Genomic DNA, 22,191 nt, shown 5'->3' with positions numbered 1-22,191 from the left:
AGGGGCGTTGCCAAGGAAAAGGGTCTGTCATAATTAACTGTAGGTGCACCAGAGGGAGTCAGTATAATAAAAGTATCAGCCTTCAACTGTAAAATTACTAATCCCAGTAATACAGCACATTAAACATGCCATTTGAAATCTATACCAACTTAAACTACCACATATGGCATATCTATCTCATTATCACAGTTTGTGTTTTCATATGCAGAGCTGTTCTAGTTTTTAAACAACACTGTCAAAAAATCACCATTTTATCTGAAAACATGATAGGACTATGAAACAGATTTTAGGGAGAAAATGCCATCCTTCACAAAAGCTCTAGGTCAATGCTGCATTTTTAACGTGCAATGGAAGAAGTCAGAGGTGCTAAGAAATAAGTTTAAATGTCAAAATAAATCTTAACCTTCTCATGTCTAGTTGTCTATCTTTTTTTTGGGAAGGAGGTAAATGATGCTTTTGGCTTTGTAGTAGCAAAGACAGGATTCAAGCACAAAATGATTTTCAGTTCTAAGAACTCAAGTTTCTAAAAAGAATTCATTTTTTTTAATATTTCCAAACTACATTTCACTTTAAAGATTTTAATTCTTCCAGTTGAAACAATGTCATTTTAGCTGAAAAAAGTTGTTATTGAGCCAAAGAAGTCATTTCACAATTTTGCATTACTCTGTTTAAAAGAACATTATGTAGTAGCACTTGTGCAGTTGCAGAAAAGTCAGACTTCACTTGTGTTCATTCCTCATGTGCAATTTGACCTGACTCCACACAATTGCTATTGTAGAATCATACATTCTTACTGTAGTTCCATACAAATCATGCACTGAATATTTGATTTCAGATTCCCCAGCTGGTGCTCAGTGCCACTTCAGCTGCTCAGTATTTTTTTTTCATGTTTCTTTGTGTAAGTAGCCAAAGAGCTCTCACTTAATATTGAACACTAAATAGTTTTGCTCCCATTTCCAATTTGTAAACAGTGCTGTGTATTTTTACGTAATATAATTTGTTTCCATACACAGCTTGATTTAACAGTGACATTTTAGTAATCATTTTTTAATGAAAGTCTTTACTAATTATACTGAACACATTTTTGTTCTTGTTAATGAATTCAGAATAAGGATTAGTATAACAAACTCAAGATTTAAATGATGAACTATATTTTCCATCAGGTCAACACGCCATGAAATTATGATCTGATTTAGTTCTCAACATTAGTGGAAATTTTACCATTGACCTCAATAGAAGCAGGATCAGACCCAGCTAGTCAGGCATTCTAGAAGGTTGTAAAAATAAAAATTTGAGTTTACTTAAATTAATGATCATAAGTTGTTTTTCAAATGAATATCAAGTCCTCGATTCTGCAAACTGACTTCAATAGAACCACTCACATGTTTAAAGTTGAGCATGTGTCTAAATGTTTGCAGGAATAGGGACCAAAAAGGGCAAGTTTCTTTATGGAAGAAATTTAAAAAAACACGCACACACACACACACCTTGATTAAGGGACACTCATCTTGAAAAAAATTCATGTGTTTGCCTGAAATTGTTTAACCTAGCATTCAGTTACATAACTATGACACCTGAAACTTAGCAACATAAAAACCTTTCAGCTTATAAATCTGACAGCATGTTGTATAGGAACTGTTTCACTACTTTCCCTGCATATTTAACAGATTTCTTTCTTGCTGTAAAATTCCATATAAACATCAGCGCTTTCTGTTTAATATTAAATTTTAAAGAATATTTTTTAAACAAGTTTATGGAAACATTTTCATTGAAGAAACAAGGTTTAATGAAACCTAAATTGACCTAAGAGTGTCTCTTTAAGAGAGATCTTTTAGTAAGAGTTGTTTTTGTTTACTTTTATATTAGGACAAATTTGTTTTAAAAATTATTACAAAATGACCACAAAGAATTGAAAATATGTAATAACAATATTTCAGAGGCATAAAGAAAGAAAAAGTAATTCTTTCACTCAAGCTTAGAAAACCACCCACATGAGTCAAATAGCTCTAACAAGGTTGGCAACTACCGAAACATGCTTGCAAAGTATTGGTTATATATGGTACATGCTAGTGATTTGTTCCGTTTCTAATGACAGGATAATTAATTTTTCCTCATTAATAAAATAAAACCTAATCTTTAGTTTAAAGAGACATTGTAATTTCATTTCAATAGCCCAAAAGACAAGATGCACACATTTAGCAGGTTTATGACGACCTACAGAAAATTCCCCTATTCTCAGAAAATCACTGCTTGTAACTGAATATAGTGCTAAATGTTAATTGATGCATAGTTATATACAATATTGTAGGGCTATTTTTGTACTCAATATCTGTATGGAGAGAAAAGTATCCCTCTAATTAAATCTTATACAGCTTTAAAAGGTTGGACCTTTCAGGCAACTTCTATTAAAACTGTTCATGTCTGGAAAAAATACTCTCCTCCTCTAAAGAAAGAAAATGAGAGCAACATAATATCCAGAGCCACTTCCCTAACCATGAATATGAACATTTTTAAAAGAGAAGGTGAAAATCTATCCCCTCCGGCTCTCAATCCCCTCAGCCATTCAATTTCTCTTTTCTGAGTCAAGTTCTGTAGAACTGCAAAAACCTGACATTGCTATTTAATTACTCCCTCATACAACTCTCCCCCAACTAAAAAGAAAATCCAAAATAATCTAAAACACCAATGTTGGCATATTCAGACTGGACATCTATTCCCTCCATCTCAGCAGCACTTACCTGAAGTTAGTTCTTGGGTGCAGAAGCTGACGGGATCTTAGTATCAAGGGAAGAAGAGTCTTCACACATCTCACTGGGAGGCATGGGCAAATGGGAAAGAAATTTTCACTATCACATGTACACGCACACACACATACACACACCTTGAAAGACATAAGAACTTTCATTCCTTTCAGCTGAAAACCACAGAAAGAGCTAGGAAGCTACCAAGAACAGTATCCAGCACTCCTACTCTGTATGTCAGAATAGGAGTAAAGTGTTAGATCAGGTCTCTCCTAAAATAGTCTGAAGCAGGCCTGATGAAATACCTGGCTTCATCAAGCACAGGCTTCAGAGCCCAAGCTCCAGTCAGACAACTTCCGAGCACTGTCTACGCAGCTATTTTTAGAGCACGAGTGAGAGCCCTGCTTACCCAAGTCTGTTCATCTGGGCTGGGAGGCTCGCTGCCATGAACTATGTAGGCATACCCTAGTAGGTCATTCATTCCCAGAAGAATCAGCTACAGCAAAATCAGGAATTACTCCTCCCAACCCTGGAAAACCAAATTCTCTTCTCAGCTGGAGCAGAGGAGGAAGGGAGGTGATAATCCCCTTAGAATGCAGCATTTAGCATTCAATCTGGTAAAAAAAAAAAGAATTGTTAAGTGAAAATTGTTGCCCTCTAAGAGATTATCACAATGGAACCTGCTTATAGCAGAGTGAAACTTTACATAAAACGAGTGAAGCTTCAATAAACAGAAATAAATTACTGCAATGTACTCAAGTATCTCGGTCTTTCACTATATACTCTTCAGTGGAGCTATGTACCTATTAATCCGAAACCCCCTATCTTATCATCTGTAAGCACAGTAGTCTGCTTTCTCACACAACAAGAACTAACACATCCAAAATGGAATTCTAAGTGGCTACCTCCTAGTTTACCCATAATATATTTATAGTGAATTAAAATATAGTTTAACTGTTACCACTATCTTACAATTAGCGATCTAATATGGTGTTTCCTCTTTGTGGCCTTACTCCCTCTGTAGCAGTGTTCCTTCTTTTTGATACCAAGGACTGGCTTGTTGCCTTCCTAAACTGTGTCGGAGAGATCTCAGGAACCAGTGCTGGTCCATACACGAGTTGTTGAGAAACGCTGTTCTATAGGGTGCAGTTAATACAAAATTTGTATTAGCTACCAAAACTCACTCTTTATATTTATATATATATATATATATATATATATATATACATACATACACACACACACACTCTCTCTCTCTCTCTCTCTCTCTGATAGCAATTACCAGCCTGCTCTAAAAAGATTTAATTCCCAAGAAGAAATAAGGAAGTGTGCTCTACAGTTATTGAGCAAGTAGAAAAAAAAAAAAAACCCAAACCTCATGACTGTTTCATAGTACATGCAATTAACAAAAGAAGAGCTACTTTATAAGTGAAACCTGGAAGACATCTGTAACACTATTAGTTACCAGTAACTAGAGTTTTCTACCTGTATTGACCACACACATCCCAATTTTTAGAGTCAGTTTTACTTTAGATTCTAAGAATAAGAATACATTAAGATATTAATAACGGAGAACTTCGTAGGTAAAGCCAGAGGGACCATTATCAAGTCTGATTTCCTGCATAACACTGATGATAAAATTTCACCCAGCAATTCCTATATCATACCCATAACTTCTGGTTGGGCCAGCACATCTCTTAGAAAGACATTAAATTTTGATTTAAAAGATCAAGTGATAGAGAATTCCCCATATCCCTTGGTAAACTGTTCTAATGGTTTATTGTCCTTACTGTTAAAACTTTGCACTGTAAGATACAGCAACCAGGTCACTACTGAACATTCAGGTCAAAAGCCAAATCCTAAAAATCAGTGGTTTTCAGACAGCCAATACAGATACCAAAAGGATATGTGCTCATGATGCTCTCCACAATATAACACTATCAGCAGTTTTGCACAAACTGAAAACTTCAGAGTCAGTTTACTTGGGAAGCCAACAAATATAATAGGTAATGCTAGTCTAAAGAAACATATGGACAGGCTTCTCAATCTAATAAAATCAAGTAAAGCAAAACAACTAAGGACTCAGTTTTGGTCTGTTTGGCTTTTTGGTTTGGGGAGGGCAAGGAGGAGATATACCAAGGCCTCAACCTTCTCCATTTTTGCAGACTGAAATCTGTGCCCACAAATAAGTGCAAGACGAGGCGCTACCATTATATGTTCATCTCATCTGTCAGGCCCCCAAATCGGAAATCCTACCACTAGCACCCAAAGTTAACTGTAGGAACAAAACTGAAAGCTGCTGTCTAACATCACAAACTAAATGGGTTTTCCAATGTAAAAGATGTCCACCTATTGAATTTGACATTTGAAAGGACAATATAGAAGCAAAAAAGTGACAACCGTCACTAACATGTGTAGTCAACTGTTATTTTAAGACCTTAGCCAAAATGAAGCTAATTAGATAACAGTACATCTTACTACCATTACCTATTAGACTATTATAATGCACACTACCTATGGATAGTTTTTGAGAAAGCTGATAACTAAAGCTAGAGCAGAACATGTCTTCCTGATTAAATAGAGTGTCTCATCGAGAACACATAAGATCAGTGCTGTGTCGCTGAAATCACTGTGCACGGGTTATTGAATGAAGGTCACTGTGCTGATTTTAACCTATAATGCCCCAAATGATTTAAGATCTGGTTACGTGAGAGACTGCCTCTTTCTCTATGAATGAGAGAGCGCTGTTTAGCCATGAATTCTCTAGCAAGTCCCGTAAACTCTGAAACACACTTTCCCACATAGACTCATAGACTCTAAGGTCAGAAGGGACCATTATGATCATCTAGTCTGACCATGGTATATCAAATTCCAGATCTGTTAGTCTACTGAACATACTGACAAGTTCCATCTCTTTTCCCTGAACATTTGGGGATAAACTGGATGAAGGAGGGGAAAGAACTTTTATCCATTATTTTAATTATCTTGGCATGTATTGTAGAACTGGACGATGGTCTATTGTATTGCATATTGTAAATTTTAATTAACGTAAAAGCAACACAAATACTAGATAGATAATTGCAATTTTACAAATCTAAAGGAAAATCTGGTATGCTTGAGGAAATAGTCTGGAGTTTCTTAAATTTGAGTCCTTGACTTTGCAATCTACATATTTCAAGTATACGACTTTTTCTTTAGAGTTATAAGTTCCCAAGTACTCATCTAATGCTTGTACTGCTTTAACAATAATACATAGGCTTCTATACTTAGATTGCCTAACAATTATAAAAGATTCTCGCATCTGTTTTTGGAAGCTCCAATACCTGTTATTTGTAGCAAGTCATGGAAATTCAGCAAAGAGAAAGCTGGAGAGGCTTTTTTTTTTTATATGGGGGGGTCCTATGAAATTCCATTCAGATTCAACTGTTATACACTGTTAAAAATTGCCATTTTCCTTCTTTTGTGTTCCTCAAGAAAATGCTGGCAGCATGCCAGAATAACTGAACATGAACATGCGGCCATCAAAGAAACAGCTGCTACAACCAAACATTGTGCTGGGAAGGCATGGGACTTCTCCAGCCTTCACCTACAGGTGCTCTTGGAAGGAAGTTACGCTGGGCTGGATCTGGCACATGGTCCCAGCATTCATCCCTCTCCTTCCTAGGGGCATCACACAGGGCAGACACTCCCCCCAAACTCCTCCCAATCACCCAGCAAACGATGGCAGCAAGCTATACCACCTCTGGAATAACAGCCTTCTGCTGCAAGACAGAATAGCAGTCCTGTAATTCAAGTGGCAGAAGTCTACGCTGTAGTGCTGAAGGTTCAGAATTCAAACTCTGCTAACGATGCCTGCTACAAAATTTAACTTTTTTCCTATTTAAAAAAAAAAAAAGGGCTGTTGATTAATCACAGTTAACTCACCCAATTAACTCAAAAAATTAATCATGATTAAAAAATTAATCACAATTAATCACTGTTTTAATCACATTGTTAAACAATAGAATAGTAATTGAAATGTATTAAGTATTTTTGGATGTTTTTCTATGTTTTCAAATATATTGTTTTCAATTACAACACAGAATACAAAGTGTACTGTGCTTACTTTATATTATTTTTTATTACAAATATTTGCTCTATAAAAAAGAAAAAGGAAATAGTATTTTTCAATTTATCTCATACAAGCACTGTAGTGCAGTCTCTATCGTGAAAGTGCAACTTACAAATGTAGATTTTTTGTTACAGAACTGCATTCGAAAATAAAACAATGTAAAACGTTAGAGCCTACAAGTCCATTCAGTCCTACTTCTTGTTCAACCAATCACTCAGACAAACAAGTTTGTTTACATTTATGGGAGATACTGCTGCCTGCTTTTTATTTACAATGTCACTAGAATGAGAAGAGGCGTTCGCATAGGACTTTTGTAGTCGGCATTGCAAGATATTTATGTGCCAGATATGCTAAACATTTGTATGCCCCTTCATGCTTCGGCCACCATTCCAGAGGACATGCTTCCATACTAATGACGCTCGTTAAAAAAATAATGTGTTAATTAAATTTGTGACTGACCTCCTTGGGGTAGAAATGTATGTCTCCTGCTCTGTTTTACCCGCATTCTGCAATATATTTAGTATTATAGCAGTCTCAGATGATGACCCAGCACTTTTGTTTTAAGAACACTTTCACTGCAGATTTGACAAAATGCAAAGAAGGTACAACGTGAGATTTCTAAAGCAGTTTACCCAAGGCTTAAGAATCTGAAGTGCCTTCTAAAATCTGAGGGGACGAGGTGTGGAGTATGCTTTCAGAAGTCTGAAAAGAACAACACTCCGATATGGAAACTACAGAATATGAACCCACCAAAAAAGAAAATCAACCTTCTGCTGGTGGCATCTGACTAAGATAATGAAAATGAACATGCATTGGTCCACACTGCTCTGGATTGTTATCGAGCAGAACCCATCAGCATGGAAGCGTGCCCTCTGGAATGGTGGTTGAAGCATGAAGGGATATACGAATCTTCAGTACATCTGACATGTTACCAGCATTGCAAGATATATAGAACAGTGCCATGTGAATGTCTGTTTTCACTTTCAGGTGACAGATCAGAGTTCAGCCAATCACTCCAATGAACAAGAAGCAGAACTGAGTGGACTTGTAGGCTCTAAAGTTTTACATTGTTTTATTTTTGAATGCAGTGGTTTTTTTACATAATTCTACATTTGTAAGTTCAACTTTCATGATAAAGAGATTGCACTATAGTACTTGTATTAGGTGAATTGAAAAACAGGATTTTGTTTTTTACAGTGCAAATATCTGTAATAAAAATAAATATAAAGTAAGCACTGTACACTTTGTATTCTGTGTTGTAATTGAAATCAATATATTTGAAAATGTGGAAAACCTCCACAAATATTTAAATAAATGGTATTCTATTATTGATTAATTGCACAATTATTTTTTTTTAGTCAATTGACAGGCCTAAGAAATTATGTAAAAATATTGGAAGAAAAATGTTTCAAGTCATGAACTCAAAAGACAGAACATACCAGATTTATGGTTGCCTGCATAACCTTATTTCTCCCCCCTTATGTGTATGCATGTGACAGAGGGTCTCAAACTGGAGGGCACACAATGTAGTCTGGGCGGTGGGAAGAGCTTGGTATGAGAAGCTTGAGGAGGGGCAGAGAGCAGTGGCTGCTGGCTGGGCACCCAATTCTGTAAGCAGTGCTGCTGGCGGCGGTACTGCCTTCAGAGCTGGGCGCCCGGCCAGCAGCTGCTGCTCTCCACTGCCTTCAGAGACAGCGGACAGATGCCCGGGGGGGTTGTAAACTACTACAGACACAAAGAAGGGGGGTGCACAATAAAATAAGTTTGAGAACCACCCCATCATGACACAGTGTAATTATATGTTCACATCCTGTCCCTCCTCTCACCCCACCCCGACCCCCAGATAGAGAACTGATTCATTCAAGTCACACATTGGACACACAAAGGGAGCAGAATTAAGGTTGAATGGGCAACCATAAGACTGGCATTTTCTAACTTTCTAGTGATTCAGTTCACAACCTATGTAACTATAGATAAACAGAACACACTCATTTAAGTACTTTTTACCAAATGTCTGCAGATCAGAGTTAAGTCACATTGGTGAGGTGATAGGAAGGAAACTTTGTCTGCTGGCTAGGCTTTACCTAGTTCTATAGATAGAAAACTCCAGTCTCCTACACTGTCAATACAGCATCTTTTAAAAGAACTGGAGTCACTAGTGTGTAATTTTTGTTAATGAGTATTTTTCAAGAACTCTGGGGGTGCATAATATACTTCTTGATCCAAGCCGAATAGGTGCCACTCTAAAGGAAGGGAGGGAAAGAGGTTGTCCTGAATTTCAGAAGCTATTTATGAGGGAAATCACAGGTGCACTAAATGTCACTTAACTAGGCACAAAAGGAGTGCTTTTAAATGGGAACAAAGACACACACAGGGGGTCTTTGTGTACTAATGTAATTAATGACTGACAATACAAGGACTCCAAATGGTGAAATATTATAAGTGGCCATAAATATCATTTTAGTTCTGCATAACAAATGATCTTACCTGAGCGATTCTCAAAAAATGTCAAAACATTGATTGTGTTTTTCATCTGATCCTGTCAATGCTGAGATGACAGGCCCTGCAGGATGCAGTAACAGATCAATGATAGAAAACAGATGTTTAGTCTTTCCACAGTGAAAATCTATAAGACCAAACAAATATAAATTTTTGTCTGAATATCAGGCTTCCTTATAACCAAAAGTTACTTCTAAATATGACAGTGAATATTCACACTTGTACACTATTTCTCTTCCTTGCTTGGAATAATCTGAACAACCCGCTCCAGATCCTCATATCTGAGGACTCAGTGTTTGTATTTTTACAGAGTGCCAATATATGACAATTAACCTGGTCCCTGACTCACATAAGTGGTACTTGCAAGGGCTATATTGGGCACATAGCCTCAAAAATTTTACCTGACCCAAGATTCTTTACAGATAAAATACGGCATTTAATTGATAAAAGAGTAAATATAACTGGGAAATAAATATTGAAAAGAAAAAGGTCATGTCATCAGTAATCTTCCAACTGGAAACAGACTTAGATACCAGTCCCAAAACGTTGCCCTTAAATGATCATTGACATGGGCTCACCATGTAATTTCAAAAGGAACTTAGTTCTTAAAAAATTTCCTTAGCAAGAATACTCAGTATCAAATAATCCTCACTATAAAAAAAAATGTAGCCACATTTAATTATGGAAGATGTTAGGAGAATAGCAAGTTAATTGAATAACAGGTATTGAATTTAGATGGTTGATAAGATACCTTTTCTGTTTACTATTAGAAACTGGTAATACCAAAAGTGAACATTTTAAAATACAAGGTACTCTGACAAAATGTTTTTCTTCAGATGAAAAAGCACAAGAGCAATGTAACCAGTCTTTATAAACCTCTGAACAAGTTGAAATTAGGATTCATCAGGTTTGCAAAATTAGTATTAACTGTGTATACAGAAAAACAAAACAAAAATAATGGAAAGGCGTAGCGCCTTATTAACCAGTGATCTGACATTTAAAAGGGGTCTCAGCTCGACACTATTTAGATATTTCTGTGTTGGAGTAATAGAAAGCATACATAAGGAACTTGATATAATTTCCCCACGGCTGTGCCACAGAAGCAAAGAGGAGGGGCTGTTAGCCTCAAAGGAAAATAAGACTAATACTAAAGAACTGAAACCACAAACGTGAGTTTATTCAGACAACAAATTACCAAATTCCAGTTTAATATGATATACTAAAAATATGTAAAGAAAATGCTATACATAAATCAGAATTAAACAAGTCAAAGCGTGCATTTAACATACCCCACTGCATAAATATTTTACAGTAAACCAGGAAGGAATTTTAAGTACCCAAATAAATGGATCATTCAAACTACAATAGAAATGTGAAGTTAATTTTCCATTAAATATTTAACTATGTTTCTTTTTAATTCTCATATTTCCCTGTCTCCCACCCAACTTGTCTGAACAATATAGATATTTCATTTATACACAACTATACTTCTGTTTTTATTTTGGCAACAAGAATATTTTTGTAAAGTCCACTATTCTAGCAATTCAAAAATCATAGTTATCAACTTTATTAATTCACAGATAAAGGTTTTCCTGTTTACCAAACCTATTAATTACAGCTTTAAACAAAAGTATGTCAACATTTTACACTAGTATCTAACAAATCCAAGGCTGAAACCAAAAAGGCCCACCTACAAACATAAGCATCAATAAGGAGGACTTAAAAAGCAATCTTTCCATTTCTGGTATGTATTGCGTTTTATACCATGACACTGCAGCCTCAGAGGGTCAGATTAATTAAGATCAACAGCAGCTGCAGTGCAACGTGAGAAGCACGCTACCACAGTTCCCACCAGTCCAGCCCAATTACCTGCAGCATTCCAGCACTGGACAACTGACAACCCCCATGCTCTTTACCAAGTCATTCACTCCCACTGGTCTACTGATAAATGTTAAAAACAAGCTAACCTCTTTTTGAGAAGGGCTACAAAGTGGAGTGCACCTGCTGCAAGCTGCAATGATGAGTCCCAGAGAGATGTTTGTCAGTCAGATCTCTACAGATGTTGTTTAACTTCATACTAAAGCTGTATCCAAAGATGGAAATGAGAAGGCAATCAGGCACAAACCCTCCTCCCCAATCCCCCCCACAAGTTCTATTTCTAAAAGCTGTAGCCTGACAAACTTAAAGTAGAGGGGTTTTTTTTGTTTCCTAGCCACTGAAAATAGGTGAGATTAAATTTTGTGGTTAACTACAGCTAAGAATACTGACATCCACGATATTAATTAGCAAAGAATCAAGATCACTAAGGTCCTGTTACATTAATGTATTCAGGATTTACCTCCATTTAAAAAAATAGCATGTTTCTCATATTACAGAAGTTGAGGCAAGAAGATTCTCTTAAGAAAACTGAATTGCTCCTGCCTCCACAACCAACCAACCACTGAAATGCTATATGGCAATTTTGTATTGTGTGCAAGGACGAAGATTGGGGGAAAATGGTTTAGACTGTCATTTTTATTCTTATACAAAATTATGTTGTTTTTCTTAAAATGATTTTCCCCCAGAATTCTGCAGTGCCCCAAAATGAGGGTGTAAAACACAGGTTTCTGCTGCATCCATTCAATTTACACATAACTTGACTATAAGAAAAAAAAAACAAGTTCAGTATATTGTCATTAGGAACCCTTTAATCTACTTCTAAACCATAAAACATTCTCTGATAGAGAAGTTCTATCGCTTAATAAACAACAAGAATAAAGTTGGAGGTGGTTTTCATTTCCATGTGATGATCTTAGAGTTTTGTTCATTATTCTGCTATCTTTATTTCGCATAACAGGTTTGTATGAGTATTATTGTTAAGAGTTAGCTAGCCAGTTCAATGCAGCACAAAAAAGTCTACATAATTGTTACTTGTTTTCAATTTTCCTTTTTACTATTTTTGAAATTGCAAAGTCACTCAATAATTCAGCAAAAAGTCAACCAAAGACCTATTCAGCTAACACAGTAAACCCTTTTCTTAGGAAAAAAAAAGTAGATGCATAACACCTATAGAACATGAAATCATTAAAACTACTATAATCCTCTTCCAAATGAAGGGAAATTAGTAAATAATAGATGCACAAGGGAACTAGATGTATAACTCTCTCTAGATCATAGTGAGTGCAGACATTCATTTGCAGTGTCCTTTTGAAAGTAAAATATTGAGGATCTTTCAGTTAGGAAGCTAACTTTTTTTTTTTTTTTTTTTTTTTTTACATTCTGTCCCAGTAACCAGGCAACTGACAGGTGTCCTATTGAGAATTCTCCCTCTGAACAGCTGGCAATCAACCCTTGGCTTTTTACTAGTAGAAAGCTAAGAAACTAGAACAAGTCTGCAAATCTATACAGCTGTAAGAGCTCTATCCTAGAAACCCTTACTTACATGAGTAGTCCTTACTCATACAATTCTATTGTTGTAAATAGGATTACTCACGTGAGTAAGAGTCTGCAATATAGCTTGTCAAGCCTTAGAATTTATTTATTTTTTATGAAGTCCTTACTTTCTCGTTGACAACGTTTCAGAAATCTGTGATAAAATTCTCAAGTATCAGGAAACAAAACCCAAGACACATTAATACCCCAAAATGCTACAAGCTGAACTATTTTTCTTATTCCATAATTCTCTTCTCTAGGTCTTAAGAAATAACATTTTCTCTTCATTTTGAATGTTAATACTAATATAACCAAGTAAACTATTTGCAGTTTTGTTTTTTTAAAGGAGTTAGATGTATTTTTCCAGTGAGAACCTACTAGTTTCTAAGCTAAAAATTAAAAATGTTACACCTCCTTTATTACACAAAGGGGAAAAAACAGTGGGGAAACAAGCTTGATGTAGCATGCCTTCACCCTGCCTAACGCAGTATAATATGAGTAATGAAGCTAGGTTTATTCACTTTAAATGTTCAGTAAAGTTGTGAACATTCACACTCAATTCACTTTCAAGGTTTTGAAAGTCAACACACAAAATACTTTTCAGAGGACAGTCACACCAAAGATAGCTGTAAAATCATCTAAATAATGCATGAATTTAAAAAAAAAATCTAATTTTCACATGCAAGATGAATGCCTAAGATAATCCACTTAGTAAATACAAAACAGCATTATCATACACAAAATATGTTTTGTATACTTTGCCTTTTTTTTTTTTTTAAGTGTACATTTTGATTGTACGGAAAATAATTCTTCCACCTTAAATGTCCTATACCAGGTTTGAGGACTACCCGATTAGAATTTTGTCTTTCATAAAATAAAAAGGAGCTAATCTATTAATTAAGAGTAATAAAATATCTTAGCCCCAATTTCATCTTCATATCATTTTATCTATATTCTATTTCAGTTAGCATATTACAACATATTTGAAAAACCATGAACCTAGCTCAAATTCACCCAAGCACTAAGCTTCTGAAGCTAGGAAAGATCCTGTTGCAAGATAAACAATGTGATTATATAATTTTACATAAGAAAGAAAGAGTAAAGACATTCACTAGCAATGGTTTAGGAAAACAAGGAGGAATATACCTAGAGTGGTTTTCAGGCCAGCGTTCTTTATATTTCTGAAAAATGGAGCACTGGATAAAATAGTGAGTTCAAACATGAGAAAGTATCACCTTGTGATTCTCTTTTTACACTATGCAAAATTTAAGTGTACACAAAACTCCAACTTTTCATGGCAACACCTTCTTTAAACAGTTTACTTAATTAATAATTAGTATCATGGCAAGATCAGTATTTCAGATTTTGGATTAGAAGCCGCTTGCCAAAAATAGAATTGGAACCTTGTAACAGAAAACGTTACTCCCACATTTTTAAAATAACATACAGTTAGACAATTTCACTTCAGATTTATTTGTCTAGGTAGACAATAGGAATAGAAAAGATTCATACATAAAATATACTCTAAACAAGATGACCAGAAAGTATAATTGTATGGGTCAATACAATTTTGAAAAAGTTACTTGATAATCTAGAGGGAAAGTGTCTTGCAATAGCAAGAGAAATAGGATTTACCAAAAAAAAAAAAAAAAAGCCTGCTGATATGATACAACAGAAGACATACAACTGTTGTTAAAGCCCATGAACTGTCTTTTACTTTGTTGAAATAAACCATTTAATAAAAAGAAATACTTTAGAAATACATGCTTCTTTTCAACTTCTAATAATTAGATCTCTCTCATCTTAATTCTAAAGCTACCGTAAATAGTTTTCTTAAGCACAAACATAAAAATGATTCTGACAGACTTACTCTGCATACTGAATACCTGTACAATAAGAAACCATGAGATCACACAGTGAAGAACTCGTGACTTTAATATACCAATTCTTCTCCCTTCCAAATCACCTACACTCTTAAAAGTCGTGCTGAACTTTCCCTTTCAGTTACTCCTCTCCTTCCCACTAAAATTTAAGCTTAACAGCAACCTCACAAACATAGTGTTTGCAAAACAGATATTTAATGTAACTATAGATATAAGTTAGTCAACATGTTAAGGAACATATATACACCCAAGTAGGTTTTCAGATAACTGCATACTTCTATTTAAAAAAATCCTCAATAATATGAATCACAGCCCTAAATTTTGGACTAGTACAAGATTAGCAGGGTTTTTATCCCTCATGTAAGAGGGCTGGAAGAAACCCAAAAAAAGTCATCAGCTTCGAGAATTCCAGGACCTCAGAAAATTCCACAGGCTCGTGGACAAATGCAAACAGAAAAACTAACAAGATCCAGCTACAAGAGAATCCATTTTTCTCATCTGTCCATGCTGTAGCAAATAACAGTCCATCTTAAATTATGTCTAAATCATTAATTTGCTAAGTGACCTACAGTGTGGCTACATATATAAAACAGATTGTGTAATGTCTAAGTGGACATTGATCTATACTTGGTAAAATTAAACTGTACCAAGTCTTCTCTTGTCCTGGTATTTCCTTCAGAGAGAATCTGTTTACGTCACAGAAACATTAGACATTTTTTTTATTCATCTCATTCTGGTTTGCCTAATTTTTAATTTTCAAAGGACACTCCTGCTGATACTGCTGTATCTGCACAATTTACAGAACAAAAAAGTATGTAATTCTGATTTAATCAGAAAAGAATAAAATAACTATGTTAGAGTACTGAACAAAAGATATAATCTTTGGTGCATCCTTTCCAACTCACTGTAAATAAACTATAGTCAAATGAAAAGGCATATAATTTAGTATTTGGAATACCCTTCATAAACACCAATTTTCTGTAACATCCTTGCACATCTGATACCACCTCATGTATAATGCAAAGAATCTATTTCATTTTCATCTATTGACAGTGAATTTAATTTACCATTGCAGCTCTTTTCCCAGATTACGTTATTAATTCCGCAATCAGGCTCTTTTGAATGATTTTATTTCTCCACAGAGTTTTCACAATTCTGCACCGATTTTTTCACCCTAATACACCTTTCAGAATATAAGAATTGTGTTACCAAAACTTTCCCAAGGCAAAAAAAGTAAAGGCAAAACAACAAAAGTTTCTGAATGACAATGAAAATCTAAACTTGTCCTTTTAATTGTGTTAGTACATTAGAACGCTATAAATTGCATCCATAAGGCAGAAAAATAACAGGTGCATTTTCCATTTCCATATCAAAATGACAATTTCAAAATCATTACAGTCTTTCCATAGAGAATAAATGATCCACTTCTGCTTGACAGTGAAACAGAGTGGACAGGAAACTGAAATACTCCAAATGCTCATGCTCTGCTTACACTCATGCCAGCTGTCTTTGCTGTTTTAGAAAATTCAGTCATCTTGCTGAATTAGCTCACCAAATGCAAAACAGCTTTATCTTCTCTACAAAAAACAAATATCAACAATATCTAGGCACCTCAGCTCTGAATTACTAGCCACAGTTCAAAGTTGCAAAACCAGAACACTGGCAAAATGATAGCTATGTAGTAAGTTATTAGCAGTCAATAAAAAATTAGATAGATTTCAACTCAGACTAGAAGTCCAATTACTAGATACTAATTTGTTAATCTTTAGAAAGAAAGTCAAACTCTACATGGAACCACAGAAATATTTTGCAGAAGTTCAAAATGATGCAGATCATTATGCATGACCTGCTATTTATAACATTTTGATCAAAAATGAGAAAAGACTAATAACAGGCACTCTGTGCATATAAATATTGAATGCTTTGTTGTTTGCGTAAATACAGTATGCACAAAACACACTTATTTTCTTATTCATCTGAAGTATTATATTTCCTTTCATAACATTATAGATTTTCCTTTGTAGTCATATTAAACACAATCTAAAGAAAACATCTGAAGAGCAGTAGCACTTGTCCTCTTTACTTCACTCCAGGGCCAGTGAACAAACCAATGATGCAGAAAGAAGATATGTAATGGATTTAAAGTAAATGGCCCATTCTTTAAGAAACAGCCTCTCATTTTTATTCATTCTAGCTTAATTGCCTTACAATGATACCTGAAAACTTGATAAACACACCCATTTTTAATGCCAGCTGTCAGAGTTGGTTCTTTAAAAGTAGATTTTTTTTGTAATAAAAAGTGCTCAGAAAATATATTCACAAAAGTGTTCCTACAGTAATATTCTAAATAACTTTAGCCACACTTTATGGCCACTAAATTATTAGATAATACCCAGTCAATTCCATAAACAAATTAAGATAAGACTGTTCATATGCTCACTGTAACATGTTGTAGTGTACTTCTCTGCTCAATAATGTTTCCGACTGCACTGAGATTACTCTTCAATGCATAAACCACACACATCATGTATGTATTTCCCTAGGGATTTAAAAGTAATCTGCTAATATTTGCACCTACCTGGGTAAAAATCTTTGGATTTAGACAGCTTGATGGTCGCCCCCGTCTCTTTCTGCAACTGAACAATTGTCTGTCCTCCCTTCCCAATTATAGATCCAGCAGCATAACTAGGTATGAGGACCTTTAGAAAATACTGGCCATCCTCTGAAAAATTGAGATATGCAAGGTTAATTTGGTTTACAAAACGTTTGTTCTCCACCATGCCCACAAAACAAAATCAGTAAATAAGTGAACATACCTATTAATATGTGTACAACTATACATCTAACCAGTTGCATCATTCTATAAGAAATGCGTGGAATATGCATTTGCCATTTTAAAATATGCATTTGTCATTTGCCATATTCACTCTGTGGAAATTAAAGAATCTATACATTTTCCTTAATTTTCTGAAAGCATGAAAACAAATGACAAAATTGAGTTTTATTTCTGAAGGCGGAATTGTTCCAGTTCTATCTGTGGTTACCATGGTACAATGAAACGAATTGACCCCTTCAAAAAAAAAAGGTGTGCACAAAACGTGCATGACAACAAATCACAATCTTCCCTAAAAATACTGCTACAGAAATGCCAAAACTTTAAAAAAAAAAAAAAAAAGGAAGGAATGATAAAGTGATGGGCTCTTTGTTTGACATTAGCAAATGCATGAGAACAGCAATTACCTATTGCCTGCTTTCTTCTTAAGTGTGCAAAACAACTAGTCTCCTACCAAAAACCCACCCAAAACGTGGAGTTTTATTTTCCAAGCATTTTAGCCACTGCAAAGAAAACAACTCAACATGGTTTGGATGGAATCACTTGCCTAAGTAATCCTGATGTATTTCTTTAGCACTTCTTAGACGACAGTGATCTCTTTTAAGCTCATTAATTAGAAGACATTAAGAAGAATTTTTCCCAATTGATCAAAAGCTTAAATCACTTATTTTAAATACACCTAAAAGTGATAATGCCAATCCGGATTGAAAAACCACAATCAGAACGGGAAAATATATACAATGAATTAAACGAATGCTTCCCAGCCACATTTTGCAACTGTGCTCCCTTCCCTTACTCATCCAGCAGCAATGAGTCTAAGGACCTTTAGAACACTGGCTCTGAAAAAGGTGAAAGCTATACAAGGGTAGTTTATTTTTATGACTGGAAGTCCTGAAAACCAATCTCCAATTTGATTTAATCTCAACATTTTATCATAAAATAAAAGTTCTCTATAAAGTTTGTTTAAAAAATAAACAGGAGCTCCAGCTCCATCTCACTTTCCCTATGAAAGGGTATAAGCATCCCAAATAGTGCAGATGGAATACCACAGTCCCCATTTATATTATATATAGGTTCAATACATTATAATACAGACTGCTTTTCTTAATATTGGACGAATAAATTCACCTCTGCCTCGGTGCATTGTTATGATGACTCCAGTGCAAATGAATAGAGGAGATGCTAGTCCCGTTATAACTCATCTCATCCAGGAAGAGCAAGATGTTAACTAACAAGTCACCGCACCAGAGACAACTCCCCCCACTCCAACACCCCCCAACCCCAACAAGCCAAATCAATGCAACAGTGTCACACTGATTGATAGACGAAGTGAGGCCAAGGAAACGGGAAACACCGGTCAAGATTTAAATCCAGCTTGTAAGCCAGCGGATGGAAAAGGCGGAGAGCGCCTTCGCCATCCCCCTGCCTCCCAGCTGTCATTTATTTATTTATCTTCGCCAACGTATCGGGAGGGTGCTGGGGCAGCAGAAGCCCCCTATGCCCACTCCAGCCCCTGTAGGGTCACGGCTGCACACCCACCCCGATGGATATTAAACCCCAAAGACTGCTAGATGCTGAAAACCGACGCCATTTTGATGAATGATAAGTTTAAGGCTGCTGCACCCCGGGAGTAGTGCCCCCCCGCGCCGGACGGAGCCCCCTCCGCAGCCTTCAGCGCGGACCCGGTGCACAGAGCCGCTTCCCCGGCCGGCCCGAGCCGCGCTGCGGGGTCAGGAGGTGGCTGTGTCCAGCAGGCGGGTGAGTCCTCCCGGGGTGCAGCCTTCCGCTCCCCTCCGGACCCCGGCCCAATGGCGCGGCCCCGTCCGCGGGAGGGCAGGGAGCCGGGTCCCGGCAGCTGCAGGCGGCGTAAGGCTGGTTCAACCGCTCCCGTGAGTACCGGGCGCTCCCTCCCGTCCGGTTTTTACCCGTTTTTACCCTTTTTGAACAATTGTGCCGGAACCCCGGTGAATTCTCTGGGGCAGTTCAGCCCCCCCGGCCGCCGGGAAGGGCCTCCCGCCGGGGCAGGGAGGCAGGTAGGAGGGAAGGTGGGCGGGCGGGAGGAGGGTGCTGCCGGGGGAGGGGAGATACCCACCGCCCGTGTTGGTCCTCTTGGTGCTGCCGGCTTCGGGGGGCGCTTCGAGCGGTCTTTTGCGGGAGTCCGGCGGGTCCAAGTCTATGGGAACCCCGGTGTGGGTCCCGTTCTGCTGGATGGGAGCTGCCGCCATCATGTTCGCCGCGGCCAGGAGCAGAATGGTCTCTTCCTTGGGGAGGCGGGGGGCCGGGCGGGGAGGGGACGAGGCTCGTCCCGTTCTCTGTCCCCCCTCGGGACGGCAGAGCTCCGCGCGGGGTGCCGAGGATGCTCTGGGGCTGGCGGGGCTGGCCTAGGGGGGGGGGAAGGGGAGAGAAGGCGGCGGGACTGGCCGGAGGAGCAGCTGCAGTGCAGTGCCAGGAGGAGAAGGGAGACGGGGGGATCGCAGGGGGGAGAGGGGAAGCGAAAGAGTGAGACAGAGGAGGAGGAGAGGAGGGAGAGTGTGAGTGGGAAGGAGGGGAGGGGAGAGAATGAGTGAGACGGGAGGGAGGGAGCAATGGGGATGGCAGGTGAGCCAGCGAGTGGGAGTCTGCCAGAGGATTCACGCTGCCTCCGTGCCCCCTTCAGTCTCTCCCTGCTCTAGTCCTGCGCCGGGGGCTGGTGCGGCGCGGCTGCTGGTGGCTGCTCTCGGGCTCTCATTCTCGCTCGCACTTACGGGGCTGTGCGCACCGGGGTGGAGGCTGCGCCGCGCCGCCCTCAACCCGCAGCAGCGCCGCCGCGCGCACGCAGAGCTTGCCGGTTCCTCCGTGCAGCGGGGCCAGCCAGCCTCAGCAGCAGCTACACACAAGGAGGGAGAGAGACGGGGGAGGGGGCTGAGAGGGGGGGGGGGGGGGGGGGCATAAAAAGAGAGGCGGGGCTTCTTGGGAAGATAGGCGGGAGGCTGAGCCAATCGGGGGTGACGAATGTGAGGTTCGGATTGAAGCGCTTAGCCAATCAGAAAGGGTGGGCGGAAGACTAAAAGCGGGGGGGCTGAGGGAGCTGAACAGCACATTGGGGTGGGTATGCGGCCAGTGTGCCCGCTACCCCGGCGGCTGGAGGGCATGTGGGGAGCGCGCCCTCGGAATTAGAGCTAACCTCACAACACAGACGCTAACAAGTACCTGAAAAGAAGGTGCCGGTGCTTAGGGAGTGAAGACTGAAATAGCCGGGAAACGTCCTAGTTAAGGTTTCCCTCGTTCATCCGCACTATTTCTAGGTTAATGTCTTTCCATACAAGAGCATAACTATTTCTCCCACAGTGCAATAGGATAGTACACAGGTTTTTTTCCACAACCTTGGAAATCCACATGTAGTCCGCATCTTTCTTTGGGTATACCAGAAAATGAAACAGTGTGAAAGTCATTAATATTACACACCATGCTACATGCCTAGGGTCCTACCAAATTCACGAGCCATTTAGATCAATTTCACAGTCATAGGATTTTTAAAATCATAAATGTCATGATTTCAGCTATTGAAATCTGAAATTTCACAGTCTTGTAATTGTAGGGGTCCTGACCCCAAAAGGAGTTGGGGGTGTGGTACTGCTGCTGGCAGCACCGCTTCCTTCAGAGCTGGGCAGCTGGAGAGCGACAGCTTCTGGCTGGGAACCCAGCTCTAAAGGCAAAGCCACCATCAGCAGCAGCACAAAGGAAGGATGGCATCGTATGGTATTGGCACCCTTCTGCACTACTGCCTGCAGAGCTGGGCTCTGAGCAGCTGCCACTCTCTGGCCACCCAGCTCTGAAGGGAGCAGCACATAGTAAGGGCAACATGGTATGGTATTGCCACCCTTACTTCTGCGCTGCTGCTGGCGCAGCGCTGCCTCCACATCTGGGTGCCCGGCCAACAGCCGCTGCTCTCCGGTCGCCCAACTCTGAAGGCAGCATAGAAGTAAGGGTAGCAATACTGTGACACCCCATCCCCCAAAAAATAATCTTCTGACCCTCCCCCCTGCAACTCCCTTTTTGGTCAGGACCCCCAATTTGAGTAACACTGGTCTCCCCCATGAAATCTTCACAGTATAGGGTAAAAGCAAACAAAAGACCAGATTTCAAGGTTCTTGATGTGTTTTTCATGGATTTGGTAGGGCCCTATCCATGCACCTTGGATGATGCACCTAGGAAGATGGTCAGAAATTATATAATAGTATGCTTAACTTCATCCCTAACATCACCAATGCAGTTTTTTTATTAAAGTTCCTAAGTTTTTTGAAAGAAAACTTTTGTAAAATAAAAAAAAAAATTGCACAGTCTGAAAGCATTAAGCTAGACACCACCACTGTGGAAAGAAAACGCTAAAGCTCCAATCCCCAGCATGGAAGTTCATTGACTTCAATGGAATTCCATGGAAGCATCCTCCTGCAAAGAACAAATCACTGAGTTCTGGTCTAAATTAGGTACCATAAGTGGTCATAAGGACTACTGCTTCAATCAAAGCAAATCTTAGATTATCACATTTATGGAAGCAGAGCAATTCACTGTGTACCATATAATAAACATACAATACAAACCTTTGGTAAATTTTTAACACACAACTAAGTTAACCAGTACAAATGCACAGTACCCTGACAGAACATCAGTTAGAACATTGATTGACTTTTTAAATACCACTATCATAAGGGCTTGCAAGGAAGAGCCAGCATA

General features: G+C 38.4%; 1 protein-coding gene and 1 long non-coding RNA gene across 7 annotated transcripts in view; both read right to left on the bottom strand.

Moving 5' to 3' along the window:
* The window catches only part of LOC117876646, a 67,615-nt gene extending 64,263 nt beyond the window's left edge, over positions 1-3,352 (bottom strand). The window contains exons 1-2 of the long non-coding RNA XR_004645504.1: positions 3,151-3,352; positions 2,739-2,811 (exon numbers count right to left, since the gene is read on the bottom strand). This is a non-coding gene — a long non-coding RNA (uncharacterized LOC117876646). The remainder of the gene's footprint in view (positions 1-2,738; positions 2,812-3,150) is intronic.
* NOVA1 (NOVA alternative splicing regulator 1) overlaps positions 1-20,380 on the bottom strand; it is a 236,089-nt gene extending 215,709 nt beyond the window's left edge. For 2 of the 6 annotated variants that reach the window (XM_034768899.1, XM_034768900.1), the window contains exons 1-2: positions 19,571-20,380; positions 17,224-17,367 (exon numbers count right to left, since the gene is read on the bottom strand). In XM_034768899.1, coding sequence (XP_034624790.1) covers positions 17,224-17,367; positions 19,571-19,706 — 280 coding nt within the window. In that variant the 5' untranslated portion in view covers positions 19,707-20,380. Of the gene's footprint in view, positions 1-9,339; positions 9,416-11,318; positions 11,403-17,223; positions 17,368-18,606; positions 19,014-19,413; positions 19,506-19,570 lie in introns of those variants that run through there. The other 4 variants (XM_034768905.1, XM_034768901.1, XM_034768902.1 and 1 more) reach the window with 4 other exon arrangements.
* Positions 20,381-22,191: the final 1,811 nt, after the last annotated feature.

This window comes from Trachemys scripta, chromosome 4 (assembly GCF_013100865.1).
Source record: "Trachemys scripta elegans isolate TJP31775 chromosome 4, CAS_Tse_1.0, whole genome shotgun sequence".
In the NCBI taxonomy this organism is placed as follows: domain Eukaryota; kingdom Metazoa; phylum Chordata; order Testudines; family Emydidae; genus Trachemys; species Trachemys scripta.
Note: the sequence above shows the minus strand (reverse complement) of the source record. Positions and strands in the feature narration are given on the sequence as shown.